The sequence below is a fragment of the Ammospiza nelsoni genome, chromosome 1 (assembly GCF_027579445.1).
Source record: "Ammospiza nelsoni isolate bAmmNel1 chromosome 1, bAmmNel1.pri, whole genome shotgun sequence".
Lineage (NCBI taxonomy): Eukaryota > Metazoa > Chordata > Aves > Passeriformes > Passerellidae > Ammospiza > Ammospiza nelsoni.
Genome location: NC_080633.1, coordinates 2,835,640 through 2,857,801, shown reverse-complemented (window position 1 = coordinate 2,857,801; position 22,162 = coordinate 2,835,640). Strand labels below are relative to the sequence as shown.

The following is a 22,162-nucleotide window of genomic DNA, read 5'->3' as shown; positions in this document are numbered from 1 at the left end:
ATATAGAATAATATAATATATACTAATATGTTATTATATCATATAATTTTTTTCATATATTTAAGGAAAAAGCTCACTGAACTTTCTGGGGTTGGATTCTGTGAACCTCCACCTGGATTTACATTTACAAAACTATTTAGAGAAGACCACCACTGGTGATGATTAATCTCTTATTTACTCAAGGAGTTTTCAATTGTAGTTTTATCAGAAGGAAGCCAAGAAACAGGAAATAAAAATAAAATCTTTTTCTGCACAAGCTGCACAGAGCAGAACATAAACCTGTAACAACATCTCTTTACCTTAATTATTGTCTGGTATTGCTGGATCCTGTTTATGGGTTTTTCCAGGTAGTGCTGTAGTGGTGGGATCAGTGGCTGTGAGGGATCTTCATTAGTTAAATATTCATCTGTGTATCTCTGAAAGAATACATGGAATAACAAGGAAAGGTTGTTATAAAGAGCAGTAGAAAAAATCCTGAGTAGCTGGAGCAGAGAAACAAGATTTGCTTATCTATATTTATGATTTATGTGGTTCGCTTGGTCTTATAATGTGGTGACCTTTAAAATGTCCCTTAATTACAGTTACATAAACACAGCCACATTCATGGCTGCATAATCTTTATAATATTAATAAATGCACAAGGATATGTAAATATGCTCCCATATTGGCCATACTAACCAGAAAAAACTAGAAAGTGAACTAAAAACTATTAGTTTTAATAATTTTTAAAGTTTAATTAATTTTAAGTTAATAAGGTTTTGCTACTATATTTAGCAAGAGATATTACAAATACTTTTGAGGTTCACATTTATGATTAATAATGATATTTCTTGATGCAGTGGGTTACAGGATGAATTTCCCACAGGTGCTTTGGCTCCTTCCTTACCTTGTAGAAATCCTGGACAGCTTTGCTGACAACAATGGACTCTGCCTGGACCCTTCCCACCAGGTACTGGATGTACCTGCTGAACTCTGCTTCGTGCTTGATGAAGCACATGGCCACGTCATCGTCAGTGTCACAGCCCTGCAGGCTCCTCAGGAACACGCTGTGGGGACAGGAGCACAGAACATCTCAGGGGAAGGGGCTGAAATGAGGCTAAAAACAGCCCCAGCTGCCAGGCTGGGAATCAGGGGATGTCAGGTGTAAAATTTGGTTTGGGGGTATTGCATTTGCCATCTGTCAGAGCTGGGGCAGTTCTCTGCTGTCCATGGGGCAGTTTTTTCCTTTCTCTCTCCCACAGCCAACCCTCCCTGCAGGAGATCTCTGCTGTCCATGGCCACTGAGTGTCCCTGCAGGGCTGATCCAATCCCAGCATCCCATGGGGAGATGCTCCGCCCAGGGGAGGAGCCAAGCATTCCTACCTGGATCCAATCTGAGCCTGGCGCAGCACAGCAGCCTTTGCCCCCTGCACTGCCAGAGGAGCAGCTTTCTGCTGCCCTGCATGGCCAGAGGGAGCCCAGGCCCATCTGCAGCAGCCCTGGAGCTGCAGAGGAAAACTCCCCCCTTGTGCAGGATCCCTGCTGCAGCAGAGCCACAGCTGGCACTGCAGGAGGGCTGAGCCCCCCTGGGATGGGGCTGGGACACCCCCTGACACACAGGGGACAGGGACTGCTCTCACTCTGGCAGTGGTTTGTGTTCTTGTTTGTACTATTGCATTTGTATTTTTAATTTTCCTAGTAAATAACTGTTATTCCTATTCCCATATCTTTGCCTGAAAGTCCCTTAAGGTCAAAAATTATAATAATTCGGAGGGAGGAGGTTTACATTTTCCATTTCAAGGGAGGCTCCTGCCTTCCTTAGCAGACACCTGTCTGTTCAATCCAAAGCAGAAATGATGGGGGAAATAAGGGATGTTGCCACATTAAGATTAAAGTGCTCAGTGCCTCTTCACCCAGCACAGTGCTATTCCTCTCAGCTGGGGCTTTGGAAAATGGGCAGGAGAACAGGACGAGGGAATGGCTTTAAACTGACAGAGGACTGGGTTAGACAGGATATTAGGAAGAAATTTCTTCTTTGTGACAGTGGTGAGACCCTGGCACAGATTTCCCAGAGAAGTTGTGGCTGGCCCTGGCTCCCTGGAAGTGTCCAAGACTAGGTTGAGAAGGTCTTGGAGCACCCTGGGATAGTGGAAGGTTTTCTGAAATTCCTGGATGCTGACATCAGTTTTACATGGATTAATATCTCTGTGAAGACACCACTGAAGTGCCTGTGAGATCTTGCTGCTTTTTTAACATAATTCACTGTTTCACAGTTAAATTCACTTTAAAGAGTAAGAAATGAGCTGGACATAAGAAGCCTTGAAGTTCTGAAGGGGATTATGGAAGTCCTAACCCTGCGGTAGGATTTAAGCCATGCCATCGTTTACCCTCCTGAAAGGAACATCAATTCCCTTGCACCTCAGCACTGCCAGTGCTCCACATCAGGAAAAATAGTAAGAAATAATAATAATATGGAATAATATTATTCCATAATATTATTCCAGTAATAATAATATTAGAAGTAATAATAACAGTAGTAATAGTAGTAGTGATAATAATGATAATAATGATAATGACAACAATAACAATGATAACAACAACAATAGTAATAGTAATAATAATAATAATAGTGCTACTCTTTGGTCTCCAATGAAGGCACTTGGGAATGCCCACCTGGAATGGAAGCGACCAATGTCATCAATATTCCTGAAAATGGTGGATTTCTGACTGGCAACAGCTCCTGGCACACTGGGACAGGTCTCAGTGTATCTAAGGTGATGAGTCTGGAGAAACTGCAAATCCTGGATGTAATCTTCCTCTGAGATCAACAGCTCCTGAATGAGAACACTGATGGAGAGACAGAGAGGCAGGAAGAAATCACGGAAAAATCATCACAATTGTCCTTGAGAGGCTTTTAGGCTGTAAAGTAGGGATTTATGATCAGAGGAACTGACTCCTGGCGTGTGTTGAAAGATCCCCTGTGGGGATTGATGGATGCAGGTGATGCCTTAAGTTTTAGCTTTCATGTTTTCCAGATTCTGTACTGCACTGGTGTATAACTCTGGACTTCAAATAAAGTGTTAGCAAGTTCTCCTCACAGTTCAGTCAGACAAAACACTCCTTTTCCAGCCCCAGAACCAAGGACACCGTTGCAGCTTCAGGCCCAAAAAGTACAAACAGCTAACTGAGGAGACCAAACTGGGACTACAAAACCTGGAGCTGTAATTAGACAATTAACCCCAATATGGAAATGGACCAAAACTTATAAAAGTGTGAAAACTCATGAACCAGCATCCATCTTAGATAGAGCCATGGCCAGGCTCTTGTGCTGCCCCAGGTGTATCCTTTGAAGGGTTTTTTTAATAAATCCCCACTTTATTCCTTTAACTCTGTCTATCCTCTGTTCTAAGTAGCCTCTTAAAGCATCACATGATGGATGGATGGATGGATGGATGGATGGATGGATGGATGGATGGATGGATGGATGGATGGATGGAAGGATGGATGTGGCCAGTGGAAGGTGTCCCTGTCCATGGCACTTGTTGACCAGAGATGGTGTTTAAGGCCCCTTCCAACCCAAACCACTCTAGGATTCTGTGATCCCGATGCCTGGAATTTCCTAACCTGAAATGAATCACAAAATGCAAGTGGTTCAAAAGGCAGGAAAATTCAAAGGTGCAAATACCAAGTGACATGAGCTCACCTTAGCTTCCTTTTGTATTCATCTTCAGAAACAAACTCTCCAGGAAACTCTGGAATTTCTGTTGCTCCCCACTCTGGTGACAACTACAATATTAGAAAAAAAAAATTAAAATAATTCTTGGAAGTGGACAGTGCTTTTATGTATACATGGAGGAATATCACTCATGTGTTCACAGTCCTGTTTAGTCTAACAATTACTAAACCAGTGTGAAATTTATTTTGTACTGGAGAGTTTTTAGGTCTTTCCAACCCAGAAACCCCTGCACAGACCAGAAATATTGTCTAATAAAAACATGAAAAAGTACCACCTTGTTCCAGACCCCTTCAACAACCTCCTCTGCCATCACTCCTTGTAAAAGGGATGTCTCTAAACTGCAACAAGAATGAGAAATTTTAAATGAGAAATAACCAAACATGATCAATCACCTTTAATTTCTTGTCCAGATAAGCTGGAGACACCCAACCCTGTCGAGAGGGACTCGATTTTGTGGGTTTAGTCCTGACCAGCCATTTCAGAGGATGAGCTGAATCCAGGACTTCCACATATTGTCCTTCCTTCAGGGTGATGGTCTCCTTGTCCGGTGCCGCGGGCACGTAGTCAGCAGTGACCATGTAGACATCAAAGATCTGCAGGCACAAAACTACAGTCACTTTGTGCTCTTCCTTTCCCTTATGAAGAAATTCCCATCTGTGGGAATCCATAAAATCAGAGGGTTTTGGGAAAGCTGCAAAAGGTAGGCCTCAGAGACAGCAGAACTGTGATTAGGGCTAAGCAGTAGCCATGAGATTGGTCAGCAGAAAAATTATTTAAACTGTAGGAAAGTAAGGACAAATAGAACAATGGTCTGTGTATTAAACCTTGTCTAGAGTAACTCTCTAAGCTGCAGAAAAGGATATCTAGTGAGATATTAGGAAGGTCTAAGCTTAATAATGGAGCTCTGTGTGTTGTGTTTTAAGGCTTACAAGCAGGTACTATATTTGAAATAAGCAGGCATTTTTTAACCTAAGGTACGTGTGCTTATAGTGGTTGGGTGGAACTACTGTCAACGTGCTTTTGCTTTGTGTGATTGGTCAAAAAACTTTTAAAGTTATAACATAAGTTCTTGGTCTGCTGCCTGGGATGTGAGCTGATGGCATTTTCCCATTGTCATAACCATGGAATGAGACTGATGCTGGAAAATAAAACAGCTCAAGGCCTGTTCCTACCAGTCCCATCCTGTTCATGATTTGTACACAGCCCCCGGCTGGAGATACCCAGCAAGATTCCTCTGGCCAACTTCATCCAAGGCCACAGAAAATCAAGTTCTGACTTCCTGAAGTTCAGCTGTGAGAGCAAGAGGTGCCAAGTCATGTTTCAACCATTTTGACTTGAACCACTTGTTCAGCATCACAGGGTGAGCATCAGAATTTGATTCTCTGTGCTCTGTGTCACAGACACAACATTTAACTACTAAATACACTTACAAAACTAAATTACATCACCAAAGAGGATGGAGATCCCTACACCACAGTAGGCTGGTCACTCTAAGTTGAATTTTCTCCTTGTGTCCAACTTGCCCATAGAGATGTCATACCTCCCCTCTGGAATCCCCATCTTCAGATTCAGAGGAGGATTCCTGAGCAATGGATGAAGGTCTGGACCGTCCGTGGCGAGGAGATGCAGAGGGAGTTCTTGACTCATCATCACTTTCTGCACCTGGTACTCGAAGTTTTGCTGAAAAACAGCAACAGCAAAGTGTTTAAAAAGTATCCCAAATTTAAACATCAACCAAATCTATAATAATTTTTCTTCTTCCTAGGAAGAGCATTCACAATAATATTTAGTGTGATTTCTTATTGATATTTAGGATTAAATGAATAATTTGGATGTTTTAATACATGGTGTTGCAGGCCTACTGCATGTATTGCTGCTGCACTGCAAGAATGTTTGTTGGAGAGTTAATGCCTCTATTTTTGCTCCAAGTTAAACTTTTTCTACAAGATAACCAAGACAGACACAAACCAGAATTTTTCATCCAACTCAACAAATCACTGGATTTCTGCACAGCTGTGTACAGAGTTTTCAGCCTTAATTTGATTTTAAAATTCCACTGTGAGCTAAAAATGTGGCAAGTACAGAAAACAGGATTGCTTTCTGATTTAGGAATGATGAATATCTGAGGAACTCAAAATACCTAAAATATGGAACATACACTTATATTTTTATAATTTACTGTAATGGCTTCTTTCCTAGTTCAACATTCTAGATTGAGAAATAAGGTTGGATGGGCTCCTACTTAAATTTCTTATCCCTAAGCATTGACAAATGTTCATTTGTTTATATAGAATGACTGCCTGAAAAGCTGCTGCATAAATCTCACTTATAATTAAACAACACCTAGAAAAAGAGATTTGGTTGGGTTTTTTCCTACTGTAATTAAACTGTGTTTTTCAGATTCCTTACCCTGAGTTATTTTTGCAGATACCATTTCTGAGATACGTGAGGTGAGTTTCTGGAAGAACTCTTCTGAGCCAACATCAGCTAATGAAATGGGGGTTTTGGGCACACCTTCTCTGCCAGCTTCAAGGTCTCCTGGAAAGAAAGAGAATTTGTTATTAAGCTGGCAGTGTCACTGAAAATTCATCTCTTTTTGAGTAATGAAAGCTTCTCTGGAAGGAAGGTTTAATTTTCTTCCCTTCCCCTGATTTTAAAACTGTCCTTGCTCTCAGTTCATCCAAATAATGCGAGCAGTCCTGAAAGGTTCCAACATTTCAGACAATTTCAAGAAAAGTGGACAAAAATGAGTAGATACATGAAATAGATTGACAGTCTCAGCTGTAGATATGAGGGACAGGACGAAGAGAGAGAAAACAGCTTCTCTTACCTTCAGAGGACTGAATAGTTCTGGAAAAGAAAATAAAGCAGAGTTAAATATTACAATAAAGTGGGCAGTAAGGGGAGTTAAATGAAGAACATGTCCTCCCTTCTCCACACATCCAACTTACCCCAGGGTGGTCATGATGGCTTCTGACACCATCACACGCTCCTGGGTCAGGACTTCAGCCTCTTTCACTGCAAGATTGGGGTTGGTCATTAAAGGACAGAAGGCACAGAATGTCCTTTTTTAGCTACTTAGTGCAGGCACATTTTCTAGACATGGAGCACTGCAGCAGCTCCTGACCTGGGATATATATTCCCAGTCCTGTGGTGGCAATGGTTTCTCCCTCCTCTCCCTGTTCATGAAAAATAAATAATTGCCCCATTTCTCCACGCTGCTCAGGTTATGCTCCTGCAGCTCTTGGTACAATAAAAATGTGGGATGCAAGGCAGGATAACAGAAAAATGGAACCCTTCACAGCTCTGCCGCAATTCCCAGTATATATTTGTTTTTACCCCATTTTATTGTGTTAAAAGAGGCCTTGGAAAGCTCTACAAGAACCTAATAACTCTAAAACAAAATATCTCAGCAGAGTGGAGCACTCAAAATAATTTTTCAAATTACGACTTTTCCCAGTTACTTTACATTGCCTTTCATTTTTTTAAAATTTTTACCTAATTTGGTTGTTCCTAGACTTGCCTTCTGTTTATACAGAAAATGTGCTGCTGTTAATACAAGACAGAGTCAGAAATCTAAAATATTATAGAAGTAAAGAGTGTAACCATTTGCAAGACAAGTAAAATCATGGCTGCTCTTGAGAAAATGCTTTTTTTTGGGTGTGATTGGATAATTTCCATAACAGTCACACTTGTTTGTTTTTTTTTTTTTCCCTTAGGCACTGCATAAAAGGGAAATATAGAAAAATTGTTTGTGTTGCAGCAAAGGTTTACCATCTGCAACTTCCAGGTTGGCCGTGCAGATGGACTGGCCAGCCTTGTTGGTGGCAATGCAGGTGTAAGCTCCACTGTACTTCTTCTTGACGTCCAGCAGGATCAGGCTGTGGTGCATGTTGGAACTGGCCAGTTTGTACCCAGGAGTGTCCGGTTTGATCCACAGGATGTCCTCCCGAGACTCTTCCTTCATCCAAGTGATTGTTGGTGGTGGATGCCCTAAAGGGAAATTGGTGCCATAACTTTAATCGTCCTGTTTGTGTTCCTCCTTTAAAATGTCATCATAAGGGATGAGCCTTGCTGTGAAAAAATGGTGTTTTGATCCATTTTATGATACTTTCCCAACAATAACAGGCATAATATGCAATAAAGGAGGATAAACCATTTTACAGCACGCTCATAAAGACATCAAATCTTTTTGAAAAACCGGAATTGTCAATCACCGTACAATTCATGGTCAACATGCATCATACTACAGTGTCATTATCTCCATTTTTTCATACAAAAAATTGGAGGTGAAAAAATGTAAGGTGCTTTACTGTGAAGTGTCTTTGCAAAAAATGTAAGCTGGGAGTAGAATCCCAGACTTCAGATACACGAAATGAGTCTACAATGACTTGGGGGCAGAGAGAGAAAAATGTGTTGTGAAATTACACATTTCAAGTGTTATTCAGAGAGATGAGGTATCTGCTCACTTACCTTCAACTTTCACAGATAATGTGATGCTTGCACCCTTTTTCACCTTCTTATTTGTAAATCTTTCAAGGAATCTTGGCGGTATCAGCTGCTCATGGGAATCTGGAAATAATATTATTGAAGAAGCACAGTGAGTTTAGACTGAAAAATTCCTGGGGCTTCTGTTCCCACCTGCTGTGGCTTCTCTCACCTGTTTTGGATGGCTCTTCTTTCTCATAAGGATCTGGAACACAAGGAGAAAAAAAAGAACATGACAAATATAAATAAGTGTTAATCCAGGAGTTGCAACAAAAAGCTCCCAAAGTGATGCCAGTGGAGATATTACACAGAAATATTGGTATGATTTATAAGAGCTTCTAAGTTTTGATGAAATTAACTTTTAAGGTTAATTAGAATGGACAAGAATAAAATAGCTGTTTATGAGACAGACAGACCACAGAGAAGTGGCATCATCATCTTCTTAAACAGTAAATTTATAGGTGAATAAATAAAGAACCAAGAGCAAAGCACATCATCCTTTACCTACAGACTTCCCCACCTCACCTGAGTTACCTTGGGAGGTTTCCTCAGGAAAAAATAACTATACAAAATGTCAAGAACCTCTGAAACAGCCCAAAACAGAGCCACACCCACCTTTGACTACCAGCCTGGCTGAGGAATAGGCAGAGCCAGCAGAGTTGATGACAAATATCAAATACTGGCCAGCGTCTGCTTTGGTGACGTCGCGGATTTCCAGGGAGTGGAATTCCTGCCTGTCGGTCTTGAGGATCCGGTCCGAGGCCTTTAGGGGCTGCCCATTTTTGAACCAATAGAGACGAGGCTGAGGGTACCCTGCGAGGAGCAGTTACAGACACAGAGAGCAAAATTCATTGGCAGCAATGATTTGGGAGCATCTCCAAAGTGCCAGATCCTCTGCTGTTTCAAGGGTTTAACAGGGCTGCTGCTTCAAGGGTTTAACCAATTAGGAATGCTTAAAAATGCATTAAATTCGATTTATCTGTTAAAATTCTTTCCTGTCTCCTCAGTTTCTGGCACTCCCCATATTGTCACTGCATGTGCACTCCCCATATTGTCTCTGCATGTGCAAACACCTTGGAGGTAGAAAAATCAACACTTAGGTCTGATTTGAAAGTTTCACAAGGAGAAATGTTGAAGCCAGATGCATTCTCATAATTTTTATAGACAGCAACAGGAGAAAGTGGAAAAATCCCTACCTCTCCCTACCAGAGTCAACACCAGAGGGATGTTTTTGCAGTGTTTACATTGTAGGAGCAACCCCTTAATGGAGGAAGGCAAATTCATGACTGCTTAATTTATTGAAGAAAATTAAGGAGATTGACTTTATTTTTATTATTATTATTACATAATTATGATTAATATAAATACATTACATTAGATATAGTTATTTGGGTTATATAAATATAGGTAATATATAATGATAGTTATTAATAGTGATGATTGTAATAATGTCAAGATTATTACTCCTTACTGCTCCTGTGCTCAGAGAAATCCAGAATTCAGTTTTCAGAAGCATGTGCCTGTCATTATGCCTGGATATATGGACACAAAATGAGGCTTAATCTGCCTAAGTCTGCTCCAACAGTCCCTGTTCAACAGCATGAACACTTTCCCCAGCTGGTTTGTGCAGAAATGGTGCAAGGTGCTCAGCCCGGGGTCACAGCTGCAGAAGAACACCTTGGAAAACCTTGTCCAGCACTTCAACCTGATATCAGACCTGGAAAACTGACATTACTGTGGGATCCACTCACCTTTCACCTTCAGGTGAAATTTAGCCAGCGATGCTCCAGGTGCCACATGAATATCATGGAGCTCATCAAAGATCTGGGGCAGCTGCTCCTCCTCAGTCATGGATTCCTCCTGTTCTCGGCTAAGCAGCAATTGGGATTAGAAAGAGGAAAATCAGGACTCCAGATAAAAGTTTGGAATCAGAATGATATATTTTAGGTAAATTCAGTCTGTGGGTTTTGGCATCCTGAGAACAGACTCAGCACCATCTGACATTAAAAGTAACAGAGTGACTCCTTGAGGAAACAGCCCAGCTTGCCTGAAGGCTCCAGAGCAATTCTGCCCATGATAAATGTGCAGCTGCTGCAGTTATTGCATCTCAGCTGGGCTGGATGCTCCTTTATGGCATTAAATTTGCTCAACACAGGAAACTCAGCCCTGACATAAATACACAGACTGATCTCACTGAGTTAGAGGTTAGAACCAGTTCCATATTTTACCTTGAAATATATTCCTTGGCACTGTAGTAAGATGAAGTCTCTGTTGCATCTGCTGCTGTCTCATAGTCTGTGCTAGTCACTGTTAAATGGAAAAAGATAGGTCTGAATCATCTGAGCTTTGAAATTATTTTTCTTGCTTAAGCAGTTATTACTGATTTTAGTTCCCTTACTAATTGGAGTGACTGGCAGATGGATTTTATATTGTACTGCAGCAGGATCCCACACATCCCTGGATTATGGAAAATACCTTTGTCTCTGTTCACCCCAAAAGCTTTGCTCTGAACCTTGCCTTGGAGTTAGCAAAACCCAGCTAAACCCAAGAAGTTTGCAAGTGAAAATTTCCTGGCCAAAACATCTTCCTTTAAAATGTAAATGGTGCGGAGATTCTCAGTTCAATCAAAGAAAGAACAGAGATCATTTCTCCCAGGCTGAGCCTGAGAATTTTAGAGGAAAGATTTAAAACAATTATTATCTCTCCTTCTGGAACCATTGTTTATAATTATGGTTCTTCACAGTGTGCTATTCATAGTCACCATTAGCGTGAGATGTTTCTACTTTGAGACCAATCAAGTATCAATTTAGCAAGTCACATTATAAAAGACCCACTACTTTCATTAAAGTTAACCTTCTAATCCACCTGAAGACTAGTCTTTCTTTCCGTCCCTGACTCAACAGCTGCAGCCATGATATTTTCTGAAAAATCCTTTCCTTAGCATTTTTTCCTCATGAGAAGCTGAGAAACGAAATGTAAACATTGATTATCTGCTGCTGTGGAATGCAACAATTGCATCTTTGATTGGTCTCATGTGGTTGTTCTTAATTAATGGCCAATCACAGTCAGCTGGTTTGGACTCTGGTCAGTCACAAGATTTTATTATCATTCCATTCCATTCCATTCCATTCCATTCCATTCCATTCCATTCTTTTTCTATTCCTTGCTAGCCTTCTGATGAAATCCTTTCTTCTACTCTTTTAGTATAGTTTTAATCTATAATTTTCTTTTAATATAATATATATCATAAAATAATAAATCAGCCTTCTGAAACATGGAGTCAAGATTCTCATCTCTTCCCTCATCCTGGGACCCCTATGAACACCACCACAATTGGTGACCCCAAGTGACAGAAAATTCCACAAACAGCATCAAATGGTGCTTTCCTTGGGAAAAAATAAATTAACCAGGTCTCAGCAGAACTCCTTTAATTGTTTTTGCTACAGAGATTTTGAGACTTACAGTCCACACGGAGCTCAGCCTTGGTTGAGGCCACGCCCATGTTGTTCTCAGCGAGGCAGCGGTAGACGCCCATGTCCGTGGGCACCACGGCGGTGATGATCAGCTGGTGGCACCCTTCCTGGTCCTCGTTGATCATGTAGTGATCGTTTTCCTCAATAGCTTTGCCGTCCTTGAACCAGCGAACCGTGGGCAGGGGTTTGCCGATGACGATGCAGTCAAAGCTCACTGGGTACCCGTCCTGGACCTCTTGGTTTTGGAGCTCGGTCATGAACATGGGGGCTGAAGTTGGGGTGGTTGGAGAGAAATAAGAAAACTTTGGTTTTAGTTAAAGATATATTTTAGGCCCCTGCTGCCCAGACTTCTGGATTCCAGTTTTTTAATTGCAGAGGAATATTTTTTCTCTAGAAAAGAGTCAAGAAACTTCTTAGCACTATGAAGATATTTCATCAGCACAGCAATACCACAGCTGCCAACTATATATTATCCCTGCTCCTATTCTTGCCAAAATGTCTTGTCTCCCTCAAAGCCATTCTACACCCCACATAATTCATTTAAATACAATAATCATAGTATTTATGGTCATGTTGTGGTAGGTGACATTTCTAGCATGAAAAGGGGCTTCACAGATAAGTCAATATGTTGTAACCTCCCCACCAGTGTGCCTCCTCTCCCTCAAAATGAAAAAGAATAAAAAAGTCATTATTTTTTCTAAAAGTGCAAAGTTTTCATAAAATATCTGCACCAAGTTAAAAAAAATTGCTAGAAAAAAATTGCTTGAGAGTGAAAAAATTACATTGTGACCTGTTCCCACTGTCTTTTCCAAGGAACAGGCAAGATCTGCTTCCCCTACCTGTGTCAGAAGTTAGCAAAGGTGGTGGAGGTCTTGATGGAGGTGGAAACTTCCCAAGGGTGGGAGGTGATGCCTTCCCAATGCGCAATTCAATTTTTTTCGGGCCTTGTTCCAAGATGTCGATCTCCACTGGAATTCCCAGAGCGCCAAACATCTCTCTGAACCGTGTGGCGGCCGTTTTGGCCTCGGACATGACTTCAAACTTGATGTAGATGTACTGGTCATCCTCACGGTACGTCTGGTGGTCAACCACATCTATGTCCCCTTCGTCTGCGCTGACAAAGAGCTCTTCCTCCACATCAGAGATCTCCGTGGAGATCCTGGCCCTGAAGAGCCTGTGGAGTCTCCTTCCTGCTTTTCGGAAAGCGTCGTCCAGCTCACTGCCGGATGAGCTCTCCGTCTCGCTGTCGGTGCTTTGCTTACTCCTCTTCTCCTTAGCAAGAGCTTGAGCTTCCTGAGCGCCAACCACCACCTTGGCGCTGTGTGAGACCTTGCCAAATTTATTGGATGCCTCACAGGTGTATTTGCCTGCATCCTTCCTGTCCAGGCCGGCGATGATCAAGGAGCAGGTGCCGTCGCTGTAGCTGTCGATGTGGTAGTAGCGACCATCCGAGAGCTCCTTGCCGTCCTTCAGCCAGCGGACGTTCATGTCGGTTTTGCTGTGGGCCACACACTCCAGGTGCAGGGTGCTTCCAGGCTCTCCAGAGAAGTCTTTGAAGGTCTCAGTGAACACCGGGCACTCCTGTTGCTTGATCTCTTTCCTGACTTTGTAGCCTTTGAAAGCGGCTTGGATCTTCACAGCCGCCTTGTTCATGGAGGGGTCGTCTAAATCTGGCAGCTCTGGTTCAGCTGGCTGAGCAGCTGTGGTGGCCACAGTGGTCTCCACGGTGGTTGTCTCCCACTGCTTCCATAGTTTTCCTGTGGAGGTGGACTGAACCTTGCTGGTAATGCTGGTGCTCTTCTTCCCAGCTTTCTTGAGGTAGTTCACCAGGGAAGGAGTGCCAGCTCTGGACTCATCATCAGAGCTTGTGAAAGAGAAATCTGCCTCTCCCGTCCTGGCCAGCTCGTCACATGTGGAGTACTCCTCTGAGTAGTAGTGAGACATCTCTGCTTCCTCCTTCCTCAGCTTCTGAAGCTTCTCCTCCTCCTCAGGCACCTCGCTGATGGAATCCAAGGTGGGCTCCCGGCTCATCCGACGCTTCTTGGCCAGGGCTTCCCAGAGGAGGTGCAGATCTCCCTCCTGGGCAGCTTCAGGGGGCAGGCTGGGCTGGATGTGTCCATCCACCTGCTCCTCAGCCCGGCTGGCAGGGGGAGCTTCCCTGGCAATCTCCTTCAGCATCGACACTGTGGGAACTGCAGGGAATGAAACAGACAAGAAGTTAAAATCTGTGAGCTCGGAGAAAGCACGTGGAAATGTTCTACTGGAGAGTCTCAGAGGCATTTAACTAAGCATCATACTGAGAAAAACATGGGAATTTACAGAATCACAGGATGGGGAAGGTTGGAGGGGACTACTGAATATCATCTAGTCCAACCTCCCTGCTCACACACCGTCCCCTAGATCACATTATTCAGTGTCCAGATGGATTTTGAATATCTCCAGAGAAGGAGACTTCACACCCTCTCTGGGAAGTTGATATAACTGAGTCTGGTCCTGGTGAACTTGTCCTAGCTGACCATGCTTTGAGGAGGAGGATGGACCACACCATCTTCAGGTGGTTTGTCCAACCTCAACAATCCTGTGATTCCATGCATGCACTTAAACATTACCAAACAACTTTTTAAAAAAATTTATTTATTCCTTGCACATTTGGACCCAATAAATCAATTTGTGCCCTTTTTAATGTTGCAGTTGTTTAGACTGCCAGTGGAGCTTGGAAAGCTACCCAGGCTCATCCAATCTCCCAGGTATACAGGGCTTCTCTGTCTGTCCTGAACAGATCTCCAGTGGCTGTGCTGGGAGCTGAGACTCCCATCTCACATGGACACAGCTGCTTGGTTGGATGTGCCTAAGTCTGAAGGTGTCTGGGACACATTCATGTGCCTCTACATGTTGCCCAGTCCCTTTTGAGATGCTCCAGGTTGTCTGGGACATCCACACAATACCCTAAAGCATCTCAAAAGGCACCAAAAACTCGTGTAGAGACAATAATGTCACGCCTTAAATATGTGTCTCCAGAAACTCTAATCTGAGCAACTCAAAATCATTTGGGATGCAGGAACATACTGGGCAATGCCAAACAGGAAAATAACAATTCCTTGTGGATTGTTATCATAGCTTGTAAAAGAAAATTAATTGCAGTCGCAGCTGTGGAGATGGCCCTGGATGTCCATACCAGACCTGATTTAACACCCCAGCAATGCACACTTTGTACCTTCAAGACACAGGCTGGCAACAGATTTGACTTCTGGAGAAGCCATGCAGGTGTAGCTGTCCTGATCCTCAGGTTTAAATCCACGGATAATGAGAATCTGCTTTGTTCCTTCAGAAAGGATTTCATATCTCCCTCCAGCTTTTATTTGCTCTTTTCCCTTGAACCAAGTCACTTTCTCCTCAGTTTTGTTTGATAATGTGCACTCCAGGCGAGCCACCCCCCCTTCCGAGACAGATCCTCCCACCAAGGGTTGGGTGATGGTAACTGGAGGCTCTGCAATTACAGAAATAAAGTGAATTAACACAAAGAACAATCATCTGGCTGTAGGGCACTCCACTCCATAAAATATCCAAGCAACCCATCCATCATTCACAGATTTTTCAGCTGTTGTAGACAACTAAAGGAAAAAAAAAGGAAAAGACTGGCAGCATCCAAAGTATGCACTTCCAAAGATAATATCAAAACAACTTTCCAAGCTTTCCCAGTGCTTAAACCAGCTCCATCTAAACATATACATGCAGAAGTGGTTGCATTTTCCACATTCCTGTGTTTGTTTGCTGGTCTTCATTTACCCATCATCAGTATAAAAGAAGTTCTACAGATTTTTTAGATCTTAAATGTTTCAAAGTGAAGAAGTGGTGATACGAGACAAAGAAGAAACAATAAATAGGAAGAGTAAAAATTATCAAAAAGCAAAAACAATTTAACCAAAAATTCTCAGCATTTTCTTTACTTTGGAAGGAGGTCTACCAGTGGAATGCTGTTTGTAGAACCATGGTACCTCAAAGAAAAAAACATTAAACTCAGAGATTCTGACTAGGATGTAAAAGATGATTCTGGGTTCCCAAAAGCAGCACATCCCTCAAGGTTACCTTCCTCTCTGCACATTTCATCAGGGTGAGAGGATTGCTGCCCAAAATGCCTTGAGTTTGTTGTTGACAAAGTCAGCATGGTCAGAGTCATCAGGGTCCAGCACTGGCAGTAGTTATTTTTGCAAAAAATGCAACAGAGCATTTTAAGCAAAAGAGTAATTTTCTATCATTATACTCATTTTGAGGAATTTAAATGAGTGATACCAGAGAAAGAGTTGCAAGAAAAAAAAGATTGAGAGAGAGAAACTCCCCATCCCACTGAAGCTTCCAAATTTCACCATCAGACAGCAAAGAACTTTGTCCCCCAGCATTTCTTTGGGGGAATTCTTGAAAAAGACGCATAAAAAAAAAAAAAAAAAAGGAGAAAGATGGGTGAAGAAGACCATGTGCTCACTCATGGTCACAGTCTTGGCTACCCCAAACACATTCCAGCATGCCCTTTTTCACTCATTCCATCCTAACTCCACCAGAAAAGACACTCATGGCCAACACGTGGGTACAGTGCAAGAAACCCATGGTGAGGGGCCAGCACGTGGATGATGCAGGCTGCAAGACAGCTGGATGCAGTTTGGAGGACATCAAAGAACAGTGCTAAAAATGCAGCGGGTTTTGTTCACAGCAGCCCAGAACGACTTTTTCTTCCCAAGCTCTTTGTCCTCTGCTGTCTTGGCAGCCAAGCACTGAAAGATACTGCACTGGGAGACGCCTGGAATGGGTGAAGCAGGCATGCCATGCAAAATGTGGGGTCTGCAGGAGCTTGCAGCCCTCCCTGAGCCTGTGTCCATCCTCACCTAACCGCACCGTCTGGGGGAAGTGCAGCGCCTCACTGGCCCCCGCTTTGCTCACGGCCGACACTCGGAATCGGTGGGGTTCCCCCGGGCTGAGGCCATCCACGGTGAGCTCCGTGTTTGGGATGAGCTCCCTGCTGCAGGACTGCCAGCCAACTCCTGGGATTTTCCTCTCCACCCTGTAGCCCAGGATGGGCTGGCCGCCGTCACCCAGCGGCCTGTGCCAGGACAGGGTGACGGAGTGGCTGCTCTGACTCAGGATCTCTGGTGCTTCGGGTGGCTCGGGGAGGGCTGGGGGCACAACAGAGGTGCTGTGATGTGTGATGTGAGCAGGGACACTCCGTCCTAAAACACCCAAGAGTGTAGGAGTGTGCCCCTTGTTGACGGAGTGACAGAATTATCCTTTGTCCCCTCAAAAAGGAAAGAAGCCCAGAAGTTTCTCTCCTCAATTAGGTGAAAAGACCCCTCATAAGACCTGGGGGACTTCACCTCAAACTTAAGAATAGCCAATTGGACAGAAGCCAAAAATTCTCACCTGAGCAATTTACTAGAAAAAGAAGAGAACAAAGAAACTGATCGCTTTTGTGAGGTGTTTTACCAGGAGCAAGAACCTCTGGCACCTGGATCGGTTTTTCTCTGTAAAGAGTTTTGTTATTTTGCTTTTTATTAAAACCTTTTTGTTTCCAACACTGCAACAGAAGCCATCCTCCTGATTTTATGCCTTCTAAGGTAGCTGAGCTATCTTGGGTGTGAAATAGACCTCCAAGAGCTTATGAGACCTGGCTCGAGGAGGCTCCTATTTCACAAGAGCCTTCTGCAAGCTGTGAGGACAGAAGCGCAATTGTCATGAAAATCTTTTATGAAAAATCCTTTCCTTAGGATTTTTTCTCCTGAGAAGCTGAAAAACGTCAAGAACAAAATGTAAACAATGGTTATCTGCTGCTGTAGAATGCAACAAATAGATCTGAGATTGGTCTCATGTGGTTGTTTCTAATTAATGGTCAATCACAGTGAGCTAGCTAGCTCACTCTCTGTCCGAGCCACAAACCTTTGTTATCATTCTTTCCTATTCTATTCTTAGCCAGCCTTCTGATGAAGTCCTTTCTTCTATTCTTTTGGTATATTTTTAATTTAATATATATAATAAAATAATAAATCACGCCTTCTAAAACATAGATCAAATCCTCATCTTTTCCCTCATCCTAAGACCCCTGTGAACACGGTCACACTCAATGGACTGAGTATTCTCCTTGTTGTAAAGTTGAGTGTAAAGTCACCATAAAGTCACAACCATGAGCACCTGTGCACCACTGATTAATCCTTGTCTGCCCTGATCTATGCTGCCAATGACAAACATTAATTTTCCAACTCTCATCGCAAATAATTAACCTCTTGTGTATATATAATTAACCTCTTTGTCTCACCAAGCTTAGAATAAAGATAACCCTACACAGTCCATATTAGCAAGGAATTTAACTAAAAATTTCAAGCACATGAAATGAGCCTTGACTGTGTTTATTTTAGGTCTGGTCTTAATTGAAATCAGGTTATTGTGGGACTAAATAATAACTCAAATATTTTAATAACGAGTCACTCCACTTCTGTGTAATTGCAGCGTTGCAATGTGTCACAGCATCAGGAAATAACAAATAAATATGTGTTGGGAATGATCTGGTGTCCTGCTCCATGATCATAGAACAGTTTGGGTTGGGACCTTGAAGATCATCTAATCCCAATCCTTACACTCAGTACACTGGAAAATTTTCCTTGTTTACATTACACTTTGGCCTTAAAGACAGAAACAATTCATTCAGTCTTGAGTTCAAGACATTTATGATGTAAATGACATGCCATGATATGCCAACCCAAAGAATTAAAGGCAAATATGGCCAACAGCCAGTTCTTTAACTCTGGACACCACAAGAACAACATAAAGTCTTTTCTCTGTTGTCAGCCAAATTTTATAGAGAAAAATCTGTCAACAGGAAGAGTATTGCGTTCTTATTTTGAAGTTCATTAAATGTAAGTACCCAAAATTAGAAAAAGTTGATTTTAACTTTTTTTTAAATTGAGCGGAAATGACTGGAATGTGTAACAGAGATCCGTATGTATCAGAAATCATTAGACAGAGATTGCCTGTAGCCATTTAAAGTATAGATGGTCCATCAGTGACTCTTTAACATCTCAGCTACAGCTAAAATACATTTAATTATCTCATAACCATCCCTGGGATGGTGCTGTGTGACCACTGCTGGGTGACCCACTGGTCCCACTGTGGGAAGGAGCCAGATCCTGGGTGCTGGATGGACACTGATGGCATCATCCAGCCATGAGGGAATGAGAGAATTATCATTTTCCCTACTTAACTATTCACTCTGTCTCTCTGGAGCAGGAGGTGTGTGCTCCATGGGTGTCCCCCTCTTGAGGGTTTTAATATGCTATTCATTAATCTGGAAAACTGTTTGCTCTCCACGCTGATTAGTAGATTTCAAAGATTCCTCTGCTGCTCTGGATGATTTTTCCACATGGACTCTACCGCTGCTCCCTCCCATGTCCGCATTTGTCGAGTGAAGAATAATGATTTTTGTTAGAGTTTGTGTTACATTTTACAAAAGACAGCAGCTAAAGAAAGTTGGGGAGCATCTCTACCATCACTAGCCTGATGTATTTTTCTTCTGATGAGGTGGATCTGGTCAAAGAACAAGTTGCAAGTAGTGTCTTCTCAGCCAAAGAACACTATTTTGGTACATGTGAGGCAAAGTGGAAAGGATCAGCACAAAGATTGGGAAATTCAATGCTGAATATCAAAATTAGAGATTTTGAGTGCCCCTGGACTGGAACAACACACACTTACCAATCACAGAAAGCTTGGCTGATGAAATGGCCTCCCTGGAAGCAAAGGTCACCTCTCCAGAATGATGCAGTTGGGCTTTTTTCAGGATAAGTTTGTATTTGTTTCCATCTGCTTGCACCTCCCAGTCCTCCCCTGCCTGGATCTCTGTGTCATTGCTGTACCAGGCCACTTCATGCACTGGCACAGCTTCACTCAGGACACAGCTAAATGTTGCTTTGTCCCCCAGAGACACTTCCACATCCGTGAGGGGCTGCAGGAACTGCAGGCGCCACCCTGTAGGTTAAAATCAGTGATCGAGGCCTCAGTTACAGAAACAATCAGGAGATTTTGTGAATGTTTGTGCTGAAGCTCTGAACAGCCAGGCCTTGGGGAGCAAGGAGATCATTAGAAGGTTTATATACATTGCCAGAACAGAAGGTTTGGAATCACAGAATGGTTTGGTTTGGACTTTAAAGCTCATCTTGTTGCATCCCCTGCCTTGGGCAGGGACACCTTCTACCAGACCAGGTTGCTCCAAATCTCATCCAATCCATAAGTAGGGACTGATCTCTGCTTTTGTACTCTTATTTTCTTGTACAGAAAGGGACTGTGGTCCCCACTGGGGTCTCCTATAACAGCATAAAGTAAAAGGACACAGAGATAATGTTGTTGCTGATAAAACCCTCCTCTCTGAAGCCCTGAAGTGTCTATAAACACAACCAAACTCATCAGAGTCATGGCAGCTCTGAGAAAATAATTTACTCCTCACTCAGTGCCAACTGGTCCTGCTTATAAACCATCTCACATACTACAGAGCAAGAAAAAAAGGAAATTGTAAAGCATCAGCCATTTAGGGGTGAGAGAATTGGATTTGTTTCAGATTTTTTTTCAGGGAAAATAAAAGGCTTTGGGATGATCTAATTTGTACTTTCCAGAATATAAGGCATCCAACAAAAAAGATGTAGAGGGACATTTTGCAAGAGCATGGAGTGACAGAACAAGGGAAGATGGATTCAGATGCCCAGAAAACAGGTTTACATGAGATATTAGGAAGAAATTCTTTGCTGTGAGGATAGGGAGGCCCTGGCACAGGGTGCCCAGAGAAGCTGTGGCTGCCTCTGGATCCCTGGAAGTGTCCTAGACCAGGTTGGACAGGGCTTGGAGCAGCCTGGGATAGGGGAAGGTGTCCTGCCCATGGGTCTGGATGATCTCTAAGGTCCTCCCCAACCCAAAGCATTCTGTGATTCTGTGGGTTAGTGGTGACCTTGATGATCCTAGAGGTCTTTCCCAACTGGAATGATTCTATTGTTATTAATTGTGCAGGAAGAACATTTAGGTAAGAGAAACAACAAATGCAACATTTCTTTTCCAGATTAATGAGTAGCAAAGGAATATTGAATTTGTTGTTTCTCTTACCTAAATGTTCTACTCATCATATTTCCCTGGTTTCTTTCCCCCTTTCCAAGCAGAAATTGAAGATTTCCCCTGCCCAAGCACCCGAGTTACCTTTCACTGTGAGGAAGGCTGAGGTCACCGCATCGCTGCACATGAAAGTCACCCTGCAGCTGTCCTGGGGAGTTAAATTCTTCAGCAGCAGGATGTGCCTGAGGCCATTTTCAAAGTAAACCATCTCCGTGTTTTCCGTGGTCTTGGCAGGTTCATCGTCAATCAGCCAGTTGTAATTGTAGGTCTCAGGCTTGGAGAGGTAACACTCGAACAGGGCTTCCCCTCCTTCTACAGCCTCCACGTTCTCCAGGCCCTGGACAATGCTGTTCTTGGCTAGAAAAGAAGGAAAATTACCAGTATTAATTATTTGGCCCTATATCTCTCAATATTAGCAAGCCTCGGAGCCCTGGATGATTCCCACTGCTGCAAAGCTGATGGAAAATGTGGATGTGATAAACTGTGCTTGTAGGCTTAATTGTTAATGGCAATCCGTCCTCTAACAAAGTATTACAATAAGCAGATTTAAAGGCAGTTTAAAAGTAATGATAAACCTCTAGAACCTCCAGCATTTCATCTAGAACATCTAGCATTTCATCCAGATTTCCTCCAAAAACCTTGTTTATATAAATAATGAAAAAAATGGACATATTTGTAAGAATCAGGCCAATAGTCAATAAGAAGGCATAGCTTAGGAAGATAAAGTATAATCACATTCCTTTTGTCCTATGACAGTTTCCCAAAGATCTCCCAGACCTTATTATTTTTACTATCATCATGACTGGGGAGATGTGAATCCACTGACAGCTCATGATAAAATCTCATTACTTTTCTTGTAAAGCAAATGTAAGAGAATATTATGGCTGGCAAAGCTATAGTGACAATTATCCGAGATAATTCTGCCTCTAGGAAACACACAAAGTCAAAATCTCTATCAAGACTACATTGAATAGTAATTTTCTGAATTTTTAGGTTTATTTTCCCATGCTCTGTGGTGAGTTGTGGGGTCAGAAACAAAAAGCTCCACACTCCAGCCATGCATCAGTTGGCACCTGGACAGAAACAATCAACTCAGTGCCAAATTAAATGTGGGCTGGTGCATGTGGGTATAATTCATGCTGCTACAGGGACAAATGACATGCACAAGGGTTGAGTAAATACAGTTTGCACAAATGCCATAAAATGGTCAGCATGATTTGTGTTAGACACCAAGACCCCGAGACATCCCTGTTTAGATCGCTACAGATCATTTGGAACCACGCACAGCAAAAAAGAAAAAAATTAGTAAAAATAAATAAAATGTTAAAAAACATCCAAACTGAGGTATTTATTTAAT

General features: G+C 42.5%; 1 protein-coding gene across 1 annotated transcript in view; it reads right to left on the bottom strand.

Moving 5' to 3' along the window:
- Nucleotides 1-22,162, bottom strand: part of OBSCN (obscurin, cytoskeletal calmodulin and titin-interacting RhoGEF) — a 195,780-nt gene that overhangs the window by 55,181 nt on the left and 118,437 nt on the right. The window contains exons 63-83 of the mRNA XM_059466521.1: nt 20,890-21,162; nt 19,405-19,677; nt 16,554-16,841; nt 14,891-15,163; nt 12,516-13,868; nt 11,666-11,944; nt 10,432-10,510; nt 9,955-10,073; nt 8,819-9,016; nt 8,376-8,408; nt 8,189-8,287; nt 7,490-7,708; nt 6,667-6,733; nt 6,546-6,565; nt 6,125-6,253; nt 5,256-5,395; nt 4,108-4,308; nt 3,683-3,765; nt 2,653-2,826; nt 887-1,046; nt 300-416 (exon numbers count right to left, since the gene is read on the bottom strand). Of these exons, the coding sequence (XP_059322504.1) occupies nt 300-416; nt 887-1,046; nt 2,653-2,826; nt 3,683-3,765; nt 4,108-4,308; nt 5,256-5,395; nt 6,125-6,253; nt 6,546-6,565; nt 6,667-6,733; nt 7,490-7,708; nt 8,189-8,287; nt 8,376-8,408; nt 8,819-9,016; nt 9,955-10,073; nt 10,432-10,510; nt 11,666-11,944; nt 12,516-13,868; nt 14,891-15,163; nt 16,554-16,841; nt 19,405-19,677; nt 20,890-21,162 (4,577 nt within the window). The remainder of the gene's footprint in view (nt 1-299; nt 417-886; nt 1,047-2,652; nt 2,827-3,682; nt 3,766-4,107; nt 4,309-5,255; nt 5,396-6,124; nt 6,254-6,545; nt 6,566-6,666; nt 6,734-7,489; nt 7,709-8,188; nt 8,288-8,375; nt 8,409-8,818; nt 9,017-9,954; nt 10,074-10,431; nt 10,511-11,665; nt 11,945-12,515; nt 13,869-14,890; nt 15,164-16,553; nt 16,842-19,404; nt 19,678-20,889; nt 21,163-22,162) is intronic.